Source organism: Sinohyriopsis cumingii, chromosome 6 (genome assembly GCF_028554795.1).
Source record: "Sinohyriopsis cumingii isolate HCF-2022 chromosome 6, ASM2855479v2, whole genome shotgun sequence".
Lineage (NCBI taxonomy): Eukaryota > Metazoa > Mollusca > Bivalvia > Unionida > Unionidae > Sinohyriopsis > Sinohyriopsis cumingii.
In genome coordinates, this window is record NC_142966.1 from 161401159 (window position 1) to 161416255 (window position 15097).

The 15097-nt window shown below is 35.0% G+C and overlaps 1 protein-coding gene across 2 annotated transcripts in view; it reads left to right on the top strand.

Moving 5' to 3' along the window:
• The first annotated feature begins 288 nt into the window (after positions 1-288).
• Positions 289-15097, top strand: part of LOC149798407 (receptor-type tyrosine-protein phosphatase alpha-like) — a 135019-nt gene continuing 120210 nt past the window's right edge. The window contains exon 1 of one of the 2 annotated variants that reach the window (XM_089963608.1): positions 289-487. In XM_089963608.1, coding sequence (XP_089819734.1) covers positions 430-487 — 58 coding nt within the window. In that variant the 5' untranslated portion in view covers positions 289-429. The remainder of the gene's footprint in view (positions 488-15097) is intronic. The other variant, XM_089963607.1, reaches the window with a different exon arrangement.

Sequence of the window (15097 nt, forward strand, 5' to 3'; positions counted from 1 at the left end):
GTTTTGAGATTATTATTATTGTTTATTGTTTTGATTATATACACAGTTTAAGCCTTGATATATGTACAGACACATATATATCTGTGTGTGTTTGTGTCTGTATTGATAGCAGAAATCATGGACAGTTAAGACTCTAGATCCAAATTCAATACTTTAAGAAAATATATTCGTACATAAACTTCCTGATTGGAATGAACTAATGTAAGAGAACTCGCCTAGTTTGCTTTGCAGTTTACAAGCGGAACGGATTTATAGTTATAAGCAGCGATCCAAATAATACACTTAACAGGAAGTGATGCAATTTTACTTCGCTGTTAGCTGAGTTGGGGGACCAAGTTCACACGTACAGTCGCCACTATTTTGACCAGTTTAAATTAAATTCATGAAAGGAAGAGAACAACTGCACATACAGCTAGATCGTGAACAAGAATGAACAACCAACTTCTATTTCAAACCGTATTTTCTGTCGTTCTTCATCTTGGACTAGGTAAGTCTACACCAAGATGTATATAGCTACTTCTATACGTCGCACATGACTGATCTTAAAGTGACAAAAGGCTCGATTAAGTCAATTGCATGCACTATGGTATCTGAGTACTTGAATATGAATGGGATATTCGTAAAACAGTCTCGTCAGTGCGTTCGATAGGTATCGAATGTTGTTGTTTAGGCATAACACCATATTTCAGTACACGATAGACTATATACATGGCGGCCGGTATAACTGGTAGAAGTAGAACCCTGGGAAACACCTAGTATAATTAGTGGACGAAACCTCGCGAAGAACCACTAACCCACGAGACACTACTTCCAAGCGTTGTCACAAGATATGTATTTGATATTACCTGTATTACTACTGGTAATAAGATCGAAATAGTAAGATAATCAAATTAACTAATTGATTTTGTTTATTGTCATTTGTCATATATACGTTAACATTCCATATGGAAAGTACATTTACCCGGTTTCCTAATTTCTAAAGTTGAACAACTTTTGTGTACCGCTGCTGGGTGACATTTATATATTGATCGTCTGTCTGATTAACAGTACTCGTTGAATATTCGTTAAAACCCCGATGCCGCCGTTACGTGCAACACGTCATATATTCTAAATCATCCGAATTATATTGAATCCTTAAATATATTGGTCCTAAACATAGCTGGTTTCGCTAAAACCAGATAATATCGACGTTTCATCATATTGTGAACTATGCAAATTCTCCCTTGAACTGCGAAACTCGCCATTTTTACATGTGTACGAATTAATCCGATGTTGATCGGCGACATTCGTTGGTGAACCGATCTCAGTGGAAAGTTAGCACCCAAGATCTGACGACTTCATAGTTGTGTTCAGAGTCTATGCTCTTAAAATAGGTAGCAGAAAAGAGGGAATAGCAACAAGCTTTGTACAATTACACAAATAATTTATTTCCCTAGAATAAAGTGAAACTGAGAAGAAAGAACATATGGTATTGCGAATTAAATCCCAATTATAGGCACTAGTCCTAATAATTAAAAGTCCTGAATAAAATTTAATAGAAGTCCAAATTAACATCAACGCTGAAGATGTCGATGTTTCTGTTGTAACCCGTGTAATGCTGATATTTCAATAGCCTTTTGTTCAATCACAGTAATATAATTCCAGGGTTGAAGTCACTATAATTGCAGTGCATGTTTCTGTCGAACACTTTTAACAGAGCATTTTTGTATTTCGAGCGAAAATAATCACTTGAATTCAATAATGTGATGAAATATATTTCAGTTTTAAACGAATTTCTGTATAATCTTGTCACTGAAGAAATTTTTAGTCGTACTTTAAGATCTAGCACAATCAAGTTGTGTTATATGCTGCGAGCAGAATTTCATCAGGACACAATTAAGATTTTTTCAAAGAAAAACTATTACCCTATGAAATATAACGTTCTACAATGATCCTGATGTTTACAATATAAAATGTTAGTTACTATTATAAACCTATTTTGAAAATTATAACACAGAACATGGACTATGTCGGGTACACCAGGTATATTCCAAAACCTAGGCCCAAGTAAACATATTTACTTCAATTTATAATGATGATGATATAAAACTCATACACAATGAAAATAATTTAGCTATGTATTAGTTGTTTACAAAATAAAAGTAAAGGCAATCAATTCAGGTCAAGCAGAAAATAAACTAGATTTTGTGTCAGGTTAAGTCCAACATACAATGTTACATTACAATAGCAATGAAATAAAAATAATTATAATTAAATATACAGAATAGTTGTAAACATGAGTAGCTAACACCACGCTATGTCGATTGTGTTGAGGCCAAGGTCGCCCTTCAATGTATGTATTATAGACTCTTTTTCTTTTCATATCGGCTTTAAAAAAAAAAAAACAGAGCCTGCCTATCTTTATTCCCTCTCGAAAAAAGTGTGAATGTTGTAATTATTAGATTAGTCTCAAATGGACTTTGTTGAATGTATCACATCACTACTTTCGGAACATTCCAGAAAAAGATCGAATTTGTGAGCGACTTCGTTGACTGAATTAATGGCTGGCACCTCTTAATTCTAAACTGAGTATTTGAAGGTCTTATAAACATAATACCTTGATTATTTCAAAGTATAGTTTATGTCAGATAGCTTTTTAACAATTCATTTCCTTCCTCCCAAGCTTTATTTATACCGGAAGAATGGTGAAATGAATGATAAACGGCGACATTAGGGCTTTGAACTTGCGTGTCTTTCTCAACCAACCGCGCCAAGAATATCATGTAATTTTTAAAGCCATTCTACAATCTTGTATAGCAATTATGCAGATTATTGCATGAAATTCTTTTTATATTATACATAAACGCCATGAAATGTTCCAGCATCAAACAGTTCTAAACCTATCGACCTGCCTTTGTAACATATGTATTTCTAATAGGGTCGTATTAGAAGCATTTATTTCGTTAATTAATGTTATACATCGGTTTATACTACATAAGTAAATGTTATGTTAGTAAAGCTCAAGCCATTTACTAGTCTTGATTACGTTCTTGATCAATATGTGTATATTGCATATGTTAATGATGACATTAACTCCATGTGGCTGAGTTCATTATCAGTAATTTATGTAATTATCATGTCTATACTGCATTCTAGCTTGCTGGTTGCATACTTTATTATTTCATCAGTTTTACAGTATTGTCGTGGATCAGCTTTCGCATAAAATATTATCAATTAAAGCACCAAGTAATATAGGAACAAGTGCTCCAGAATGTATTCATGCAACACATAATCCAGCATATGTTTTATTTCCATATAGTTTTGACATCGTAGTCTTTACTAAATAAAAACATAATTTGTATGCCACCTTGTAGTTCCTTTTATCACCTCGATATTATTTTATCTGTCTGCCAAAATCAAGCTGGATCTCGGATATCGTTAAGGATTTTGCAACTGGAATTTGTTAACATGATTAGGATATTACATATTAAAGTTGTCTTTATTTCAACTGGCTATCGCTCCAACGTCCATGATATGATACCTCTGATATATATATATATATATATATATATATATATATATATATATATATATATATATATATATATATATATATATATATATAAGAGAGATAGCATGTCATGGACGTTGGAGCGATATCTAATTTGAAACATGCAGATGTGTTAGGTTCTAACGTTCCAGTTATGATCGTACCTTCAGTATGTGTTGTGCATAACACTATGTCCATAATTTCTGTTGATTTTGCCTTTAATCATTTTCTGCACGTATTCTGGTAGCATAATCATTTGACCCTTTAGTACTCATTCTCCTTCAGAAAGGCAACTCTATTTATCTGGAATGAGAAGTTTCCTTTTTCAAAAGATAGGTAGGAACCGTAGATGTTAAGAAGACATTTGCTGTTAGATAGCGAACTGACCCAACAAGGCAGACTACATACTTTCACTACCTTCCTAATGTTCATTTTTGAAATTGTGAAACTCTATAGTTATTTGAAAAGCATGTTGTTAAACACAGCTACAACCGTTAAAGGTACATGTCATTTCAGGTAGCCGTTTGTAAACTTATTACATAAACTGGAATAATTACTTTTGAATATTCACCGAAATCTTTGTTAGATGGTGGACCAATTGTCATATTAAGCAACATTTTCAAAAAGATTATGTTGGCACTTTCGATAGCAGATTCAAGTGATCACAATAAAACATTTTAGTAATTGTCTTGCTTCCTACCTCATGTGTCTTTTGCTAAACTGCTCTATATATTACTTGAATTTGACATTATGTTTGGAATCCAGTCATATGTAGCCGTTACAATACGGCTTTTTCAATGATTTCTGAGTTGTCTGTTCAAAGTACATCTCTTGTATGGCTTTTGTGAAGTAATCATTTTAGTGTCATTTCTTCCCTTAAGCTCATGATGCTTCTTGTCTTGTCCTCCTTTGATTTGTTTACAAAGAAATGTGGAAAATTATATCAATATAACATTTTATTGGGAATATATTTTACTTTTGGAAACCTACTTGCATGTTTTCTCTGAGCAGTGATTTTCAATTTGAAACTTAAACTTTACTTGGTAAATAAAATAAATGGTTTAGAAACCTGCAATGTTTGCGGAGAAGAAACAAGTTAACATGTGTTGTTCTATTAAAGAAAAAATTGCGGCTTGCTGAAAATGTTTGTCAGAATACGAACTGTAGAATGCAATCAAATTGGAGAATTTAAAATAGAGAATCTAACGAGGAACTACAAAATTGCATTTAAACCAGGGACCACACAAAACAATAGAAGAGACACAATTGCCGCAAAGATAAAACGTTCAGAATGCTTACAATACAAACCATTAATTTTAACGACGCTGTAAAGGCTAGTTGTAGACACCATTGACTTCTCTACAACGATTATAACAATCCAAAAATGTAAACACGTGACTAAAAATGAAACATTTATCACATCATTCATTGTCCTTCTTGTGGTTTGTCCCTTCTTGAACAATACATGTGATGACCTGTCACGTTTGCTGGTACTCCATTAATTGCTAGTGTTTCTTTTGTCCTAGTGTTGAAACTGTCAGGAAATTATTGTGGGCAGTCCAAGAAGTGTCCAAATGTTTTTGATAAAGTACCCTACCTTTAGATCAATGGGACCTTAAAGATGTAAAGACTGTTCTCTCTATAATTGTCTTTAACGAAAATTGCTTTGAAATTAGTATTTTTCTTGCAGTCGTCAATGATATTAAATGAAAACCATCACAAGTGTTTTTTGGAGATCACATGGTTTCATATTGATTTCCGAAAATAGAACGATGACAGTAATTTCAAATGGGAATGGATAAATTGTTGGCTGTGTCACTGCTCTAATAAATAGTTAACACTAGTTCATTCTTCCCATGTTTTGACACAACAAAAAGAAAAGCGATTGTTAAAGGTTTATATCAGTATACATATATAGTTTTTATGGACATTGTTATAGCAGACTACTACTTGCAGCGTACTTAAATTATCTATACTCAAAGATAATGACCTGGTTTTATTGGATGATGTTTCGCATCGTTGCTATTATATTAGTTATTTTTTTATATAAAAATCGTTTCTGTGTGTATGTGTCAAAAACAGTGAATTGCATTCAAGTGAGCACGTGTGTGTGGCATAAGATTCAACTAGCTCAGCTGACACCTATTTGGTCTACAACGTTCTGTTTACATACATAGAATCCAGATGCACTAGATACATACTATACTTATAACTGTGTCGACATTTATGACATGATTATGCGAAATTGTATGTCGTTAATAAATACATGCTTTCAATAAAACCATCTATCAGTAAGCAAACCTGTAAACAAATTTGCCCAGAGGTGTTATGTATATTTAAAGTACATAGAGTTTTGTACACCTGTCTTTCATTATACTTTTAAATAATAAACAAGATACAGATTAAAAGTGTTTTGCAAGGCCTAATGATGCTTAAAATTAATAACATTTTCCATTAGTTTTTCAAAAATAAATTTGTGACCATGATCGTGTGGTAATGTATATCGATTATATGCTCATTTTATGTTCCTCCGTTAACCTTGTTAGAATTGTTCAGTATTATTCCATATTGAACGACTTCATATTGCACAACACGTGTGAAAAATATTGTATGGTATATTTGGAATTACTTTGATTATAAACAATCAATGTACGTTCATGTTGCATACCATTTAGCTTTCGGTTTATTACATTTGTTTACTCAGAGTTAAATTTCATTACTGAAAGAAGATCTAAATCAGATTACAGACGGCACAGGGCAACCTAGTGGAATTAGGCTCGTAGTATGATATCATACCGATGATCAAGATCGTTTGAAAAATGGCAATACAAATGCAACCAATATAGATCAGTGTCATCAATTATTCTCAGCTGACAAAAATAAGCGGATCAGTATAAACGTGTGACCTAACTGACTGGAACGATGATTTTTATTAATATCTTTTACAATTTGAAATTTCGGCTGAAATAAATGGGTAAGATTTTTCGACAACACTTAGCCACCGGCTTGCAACAGTTTCCGGCATGACATGTTCAATTTGATTTCTTAGCGTTCAGCTAGTAGTATCTGCTTCCATCATTATATACATCTTCTGATAACTAAGTAAAGATAATAAGAAAATGTGGAAAAACTATTTTAAACACAGTCGTATGACTATATCCAGATAATGTTGTGATTGATACACTGAACGCTTAATGCAGTTCCTTTAACACCTTCGAAACTTGCTCTTTTAATATGATAGGCTAGAGCCAACGTGCATAATCGTTTGCACGAATATCTCCCTTAAGGCCGGAACAGATGATGCTACTGTAGGATCAATGGGCTAGATAACTATTTGGACTGCACCGTCCTCCTATGGTATCATATAACTAATATGGCTGCACCTTCCTCCTGTGGTCTCGTAGATCTTTAGCGCCGTCTATCTTCGTCCACAATATGTGGTGTAACTTCGTGTGGTAATCCTTCAGAGTGCTTTTGAATTGTGTATCACCTGTGTCTCGCTTGTGTGTGTGCATGTTTGCAAATTATTATTTTAAATGGATAATGTACCTCATTAAAAACCAACACCGTTGTTATGATTCCAATGTTTTCAAGGGGAAAACTGTTTATAATGAATGCTTAGATAATTCATTTTTGCTTCACCGGCTTGACATAGTTTTAATTATTAACACCAAAATGTTTTGACTTACTGAACAAAATAATAAACTTCAAATGAACTAACTAACTAACTAACTAACTATATATATATATATATATATATATATATATATATATATATATATATATATATATATATATATATATATATATATATATATATATATATATATATATATAAATTTAGAGAATTATTTAAAATAAAAGGTGTCGGCTGCAAAAGATAAATTTATTTGTTCATGTTGTCTTTTGCCAGTCTTCTTGGTTTAAACCGCTTGTTTTCAATGTTCTAAGGCGGCGTATCCAGTAAGATTCCTTTTATTTCCTGGTTTGGGTACTGCAGTTGGGGTTGTGAGCAATAACAATAAGTGTTATATCACTGAATGTGTTGACAGGGGAGGAGAAGTGATCTGCGACCGGGCTTCTGTACAGCATCTTACTTATCCAGTCAGATCTATGAAGGTTGATCCTTTTGAGAAGCTTTTCAGTTTCTCCGACATGTTGAAGGCTACAGATCTTAGATGTGATGAGATAAATGACATTCTCTGTTTTTGGTCGTTTTGTTTGGACTATATATGTTTAAGTTTTCTCTAGTTAATGTGCTAGAAAAGGTCTTGGTCTCTATCATATGTTGACAGGTTTTGCAACTTTTAACGCCATAGAGGCCAAATTGACTATGGTGATCTTGATTAGTGATTGGCGTTAACTTCGCCTTGACTAGGATGTCCTTGAGGTTTTCTGGTATCCCGTAGGCGACTATAGGTTTGTTAGGGTGGATTAACTTTAGTGAGTCGGACGATCCCACGATGGGTCAGTGTTTCCCGATGATTTTGCCTCCTTTGGGGTTGTCTGGATAGGTCAGAATAAATGGTATCCTACCAGCCTTTTCCTTCTTTCCATATTTTAGTTCATATCAGTTGGTAGATTTGAATGTATTAATTCTGTGGACATGGGGAAAATGCATGAGAGAGTAATATGGAAAAGGCGATATCGCATTATTTATGAATTTGATGTGGTGCATCCTTACGAACTTTACTGCAACCACACCGCATGCGCTCTCAGTGCTAGTAGCTGTGCATGTATCAGTGTAAACTCGTGCATGATTCCAACGGCAAACGTAAATAATTCGTCAATCTCGCTTCGCACCTAAGAACCACGATATACGCAAAGTACATCGCGATTTTAAATTTTGTCAGAGCACATAGATGGCGCACTAATACCAATAATACGAATCTGCGTACTGACGCCACAAAGGAGTTTGGATACGACTTCTTTTTACTCATGAACACCTCTGTGCTTGGGAAAACAATAGAAAAACTCAGACGCATTCTCCGTTGCTCGGTACACTGAGCAAGACAAACTTCGAAAATGTATTGGCAAGCCTGCATATGAGTCCCGATGGATCTTGGATGGTAGCGTCATTGCTGCACTCATACAAAACTAAGACTGAATCTGAAAAGGACGATCTGTTTTAATGTGTCTGTGTATTGGCCTATCCAATCTACACGTGCGCGATTGTTATTGCGACAATATGAAACCATGGTAAGGTAACAGCAGCAGAATGTTATACATGGATTCAGGCTAGTTGTTAATGTACATCACAAACGATGACGTGTACAAAGACATGGATAAAACGATGCTGGTAAATAAATCTGACACCAACGAGTATCAGAAAGATCATCATCTGTTTAGTAACACCCCAAAGAAAGTTTATGAAAATCAAGCATGAATGTTTGGGTAAAACGATTTAGAATTGCATCCCAAAACATACTCCACTGTAGCTGGAGGTTACAAAAAATTAGAAAGGCAAACGGAGTTCCACGCGAAGTTGTGCAAAAGGATCTCTGACATGATATGTGTGTGGAGTGAGATCGTGAGCTGCACGATTTTGCACGCACATGCATGCTCGTAATTGAAACAAACTTAGAACTGGTGCGTATCGTTACACTAAATTATGTTTGTCCTCTCTTGAATCCAAACTTATATTTCCCGATGGAAGCACTACATATGCGTAACGGTACGTTTAGATCCTATTATAAATTTTGATGGTAGTTCCATGTCAGCGAGAATGACCAACATTTCCTTTAGAATAAATTTTATATCTGGTAACCTTACTGATCGTTCATTATCACCATATACCACATGGTAACGTATTGATTGACGCTGAGTATCACTCTGGCCCAAGATTGAAAATACATCAATGGTCCATAATGCGTTAATAGCACAACGTTACCCGCCTTCAAACTCCCCCGGTGAATACATACATTCAACAAAATTTTTTCCGAATACGTGTAAGGACAGGTTTTTTAAAATCATTTAATAGATAAGTTTGACAATTTTCTATCGATCTGCCACAGCGGGTTTTTTACCCAATCGTATGTGTGGTTTCATTATTGCGCGCTTCTATGACTAATATAAGTCATGTTGCACACTCGTAGCAACAATATCTGTGCGTTATATTATACAAACAATCCTTCTGCAAGTATACGGTTAAATCGTTCCACGATAGCCTGGCAGCGATGTATCTTAACGTCAAACATAAAGATTCACTTTATAATGTGTTAATTCTCTCCCCAGATCCACTTATAGTAACCATTAACATGTTATCGTTGAACGTTTATACATTCGTGTAAATGCATATGCGAATTTTTCAGAATCTGTAGACGTCATCGGCTCCTCTTCGTTGTATCTTTTAACAACATCTACATCGAGTAAGGCATACATGCATGTGTGTAGACGTCATTGTATTCCCTGTATTGGGTCAAATGGGAGAAACAAAAGATCCGCATGTTGAAATTCGTTGGGGTGGTTACGTCCAAATATCCTTTCTTAGCGCAAGTAGATATAATAGCCACTTGTCTTGCTGTTTCACCGTTTTCGAGCAACCGCGTTCGTGACCTTTGCCGTGATCGCTAAATTTTCAACGCAAGCTTAGCATTTCCAAGCGAATTGTAGTAGATCATGATTATATTCATTATATCAGAGTGCTTTGTTTCAAATGAACAAACTTAATACACCTGATACAATCTTATCTTACCTCCACTGATGATCCGTACGATAATTCTTTCACAGAGAGCAAGATTAATAGCGTTTAAGTCATGGAAGGGATCTATATATGCAGGCTATCGTGCTCGGTTATCGTTTGATGCCTTATAAGCTAGATCATTTCGGCATTGGACCAGCTGGATAGGGAAAAATCCACTTGTTGTTGAATCTGATCATTGCATGGCTAACATAAGATATTCTGTCTGTACGTGATTGCACCGTCAGTGGACGATCAAAAGTGGCATGATGTATTCAAGGAGTTGTCAGAAGCGCTTGAGTAAACTTTCAAGAAGCAAAGCTTATATAATTGATTTCTTTTCCACAATCGATGAAGCTCTAGCTATTGACCAACTTGAGTTGGAGGTCAATAATCTTTGTATACACGATGATGTCATGCTTAAACACAAGGCATCTCTGGTGCAATATTTTTCTGAGGTTGAAACAAAACATTAACATGATCCGTGTAATACAGCTATATGCAAACGTACTAAAATGATTAAGGAGAACCGTAATATGCTAATGATATGTCGTGGCCTATACGCACATAGACTTGCAAGTATCCATTGTGGAGGCCGTCCAGGAACTGTATTGGTTTCTCAATATTAACTTGAGCAGAACGTACGGAAAATATAGAGCGGGTATGGAAGACACTATTTAAACGAATATGATTATATGTCAAAACCTGCAACTGATAACATAGCATAGTGTAGGGAACGACGCCACAATGCTGCTTGAGAACACCTAGAGTTAATAGATAATTTATAGCCGGACGCAAACGAATAAAACATATAGCATAGTCAAGACATACACCACAGGAAGACTTTACATGATCACCACTGACCTAACACACGCATGATGTCTCGAAAAAGGTAAAGAAAGTTGCAGAAATCATTACAGCGATGATGGGAATAGAATTAGAACTCCTACTGTTATTTAAGACAGCCTTAAAATCCAATGTCATTAAAAAACCGCGAAAACAACAGCAACATCTATTAGACGCTAAGGGTGATTGCTTAACATCAATATTTTGCCGCTCTTATCTTACCAAATAAGAACAGCTTGTCCCAGAAAAAAAAAAATCATATTGATATGATGTATGGACCAATTGGATATACGGGGAAATAACTGGATTTAAACAAGACACTGGCTAGCTGTGGTAAGATTATGATAAATAGTACTTGATACTTTTGACGACTGAGATGTTAAACATAGCAACATAATTTTTATAGATTTTATTTCACTAGTAGAAAACAAAACATCAAACAGAGAGGTCCAAGACGGCAAGCATATCAACCTGAACCTTATACAGAACCGAAACACACAGAACTTCCCTAACCAAACCTAGACCTTTATACGAACCGGGACTCTCGTGCACATTTTTACTAATGCGATTTTCCAAAGTCAAAGCCAGCACAGCCATCGCAACAAAGATGTGTAGCTACATTTACACTTGTACTCACACCGGTAACTGTGTGATCAACATCGAAACCGTGCAGCTCTCACCCAAACCTGTCTGTATATGTGATATTGTTAAGTTTGGTGAAGCATCGAAACTACTTGGAAAGTGGGTAGTAAAAATCTGCTTCTGCGCTGGAACAATAAGAAGAAGAATACGCCAGTTTTTTATGAAAACAATATGAAATACAAGACAACTGGAGAAAAACTCAACCATTTATAAAGAAACTAAAACAAGAACCAAAATAACTAAAGAGAGGAAAAGACTTTGGTTGACTATGTAACCCACATGACGGATCGGATGGAAACACTCATAAGGTCAGTTCGCGTAGGCAACACCACGACATTATGATGCCTCCTCGTTTTGTCAGCATTTGCTCGCAATGTTATCGTGTACCACGGGATGTTTCGCGAGTTACTGCAAGAAATTAGTGAAGACATGGATGATATTTATTCAACATCGATGACGAATTATATACGGTCTCTTTGGAAATACTTGCTTGTTCCGAAAGGAGTTCGGCTTATTTGGCTCTGTCCGGCTGTCTAAGGCTTAGAAATGATCGTTTTCTTTCTGCTGTATCGCTTGTCTCTTAAGAGTTTCTTTTCAATCGGTCATGTCAGACTCATCATTGGATTGTTGACTGTAGTCCAAACGTTGGAAATATTTAATTCAACAGGTTTACTAAACTCGATCAATACAGGAGATTTCAAACTATGGTGAGTTGAATAGTCTCAAACGATCTCGATCTATAGCTTGGAACTGACGTTTTCATTCCCCTAACATCGATTGCAATGTATATAATAAAGACAGAAACTTTCTTTGCTGCAACATTCTACTTAAATTCTTTAAATATGATTTTGTACGTGGAAGCCGTAGATTTATCTGTCATGGAATGAACTTTTTGGGTAGCTCGAATGTAAAAATAATCTTCAGGGGGAATCCGTATACTTTCTTTATTGCTAGGTTTGTGCTATCTTGGTCTTGTGGTGGAGGTAGATAGTATTGGAACTGGATCGCTCATGCCCACTTCAAAATTGCTATCATGAATGTATGATGTCACTTCTCACAGCGTATGAGGCAACGCAGTCTTCTGGTTTCTCGCTGGAAAGGATTTTTTTCTTCTCATGATGAATCAAATTAATTTGATTATAGTACATATAATGTCTCCATATATACAGAGGCCTTCTTTATCTAGGAGAACACGCTCATTTGTGTTCAGTCTGAGAAGACTGAAGAGCGACAAAAGATCACATTTCTCGTTCGAGATTTACTGATTGCCATTCAAAAGTACACTTCCAACAAGTCTTCTGAATACTTCTCCGGAGATATAAGTCAAAATACCAGTGATGTCATTCTGGAACAAACATGCTCCAGAATGTCCATTACATGAAAGTAAAGGAACATCTGAGACAAAAGGAAAGCGATACAAATATTACGAAAACTGATATTAATGTTATAAAAAGGACAATGATGTTTCGAGTGTCCCAAGTGAAAAGAGAACCAGTAGAACTATCGTTGGGAAGCACAAAACGAAGAAGCATAACCCACTGCAGCAAAGAAATTCAAAGCAAGATAAGCTAAGGAAACTCCAGAAGAACATATGTCAATAAAAACAGTCAAAAGGATAGACGGCAAAGAAAAAGAAAAATTGCCTTCCTTTTGTTTTGAAATTTCACTTTGTTTCTAGTTCGCCAGAAATTAATAAAATAAGAAAGTATCTACCTCATTTTCTCGATTTACGTTTAATATGCATAACGTATTCAAATGCAACCGCACACACCCATTATATTATCGGAGGATTTTCATATTATTTGATTAGGTAATGATTAGACAGTAATCTTTAAATGAAATATTTGCTTGGTCTTGAAATGGAAAGTTTTTGGATTTGGATAAAGGATAAGCATTGACTTGACGCCATCAATTGCAACCGCGTTAAACTTCGTCCATATTCATTTCCTATTCCAGCTGGTTTAGCAGTCTTAGTGAATGTTGCTGCTTCTGGCATCTTCGTAATGGTGACTGTCGATTTAGTCCTATAATGTTTTAAATCTTGCATTGGCAAGGTCTTTTTCTCTTAGGTTTAGCCAACATAGATTTTGTTATCAGGTGTTTTAACTTAGCCAAAATGTCTTGCAATAAACTGATCATTTTGCATTCACTCTCTTCCTTCTTCCTAGTGTTAATCGTGTTAAGTATATTTTATTTAATTGTTTGTTTGTTTCTTTTTTTTATTCCATCACATGCTATTGTAATTTAACATTGTCTACTGGATTTGTCATTGCCCAGAATATATATTTTTTTAAATTCTTTTTTATGTTTGATGTAAACCACTAATAATATAAACATTATATCTAGTTGCTGACCTTGTTCAACAGTCAGTGACAGTTTTGGTAAACAACATTTTTCAATATTTGTATTATCTTTATCATAGTAAGAATCAGTAAGTTGAATTACGGTCATACCTGGACTTCGTGTTATTAAGCATATGTCAATTGGTAAACAAACTTCTATTTTTCCAGAAGGATGAACTTTTGACCCCCCCCCCCCCATCCGGGAATCTGTGTTGAGTCTTAATTAGGTGTATAACTGATGTTCTGAAAAAAGTTCCAGGAATCGGGCTAAAATCATTTGAAAAGTTAAGTTGTATTATCGTTTGACCAGTTTGGGCTGAATTTAATTTTTCTTCAAATTATTGAATTCAAGTGATTGTTTTCCCTGGAAATATAAACGTGATCTGATATAATTCTTGGACAAAGACATTCACTGGAATTTATACGGTATTCAAAACTGTAATAATGTTTTCTGAGATTCAAAAAGAGACGGCTGATACATCAGTACAACTCTGACTATTAGACATCATCGCTTACCATCTTGAATTCCATCCGGATTTGAACTGAGTTACACTTATAATATTTTGTTGATATGTTTTTTCATTCTTGGATTACAATTTGGATTTAATTCTTGAAAACATACGTTCTTTTTCTCATTTTACACTTTGTATTCTAGGGAAATAAATTATTTGTTAAATTCTACAAAGCATGTTGTCTTCGTTCTTTTATGTTACGTATTTTAAGATCATATACTCGTAACAATATGTTTCATCTTGTCTTCTTGTTGCTTTCGGTTCTCTCTTGTTGTTGCACAAATATGTTCTTCTCTTCTTTATGGCGTTGCAAAATGGCCAGTTACTCTTCCTTCTGATTTCGTTCTGAAATAATATAGAATGTCATCGATGGAGAAAGAAATGAAGGTGCTACTACCGGCACAATGTCTGGCGAAGATGATAAGAATCTAACAAAGCCAAGCTGAAATCATTATCCTCTGGACGAATACTAGCTCCAGCAGCAGTAGTCTTACTGTCTGTCACTCTGGATATAAGAAGTGTCACTCGTCCACTGTATTCTGATTGA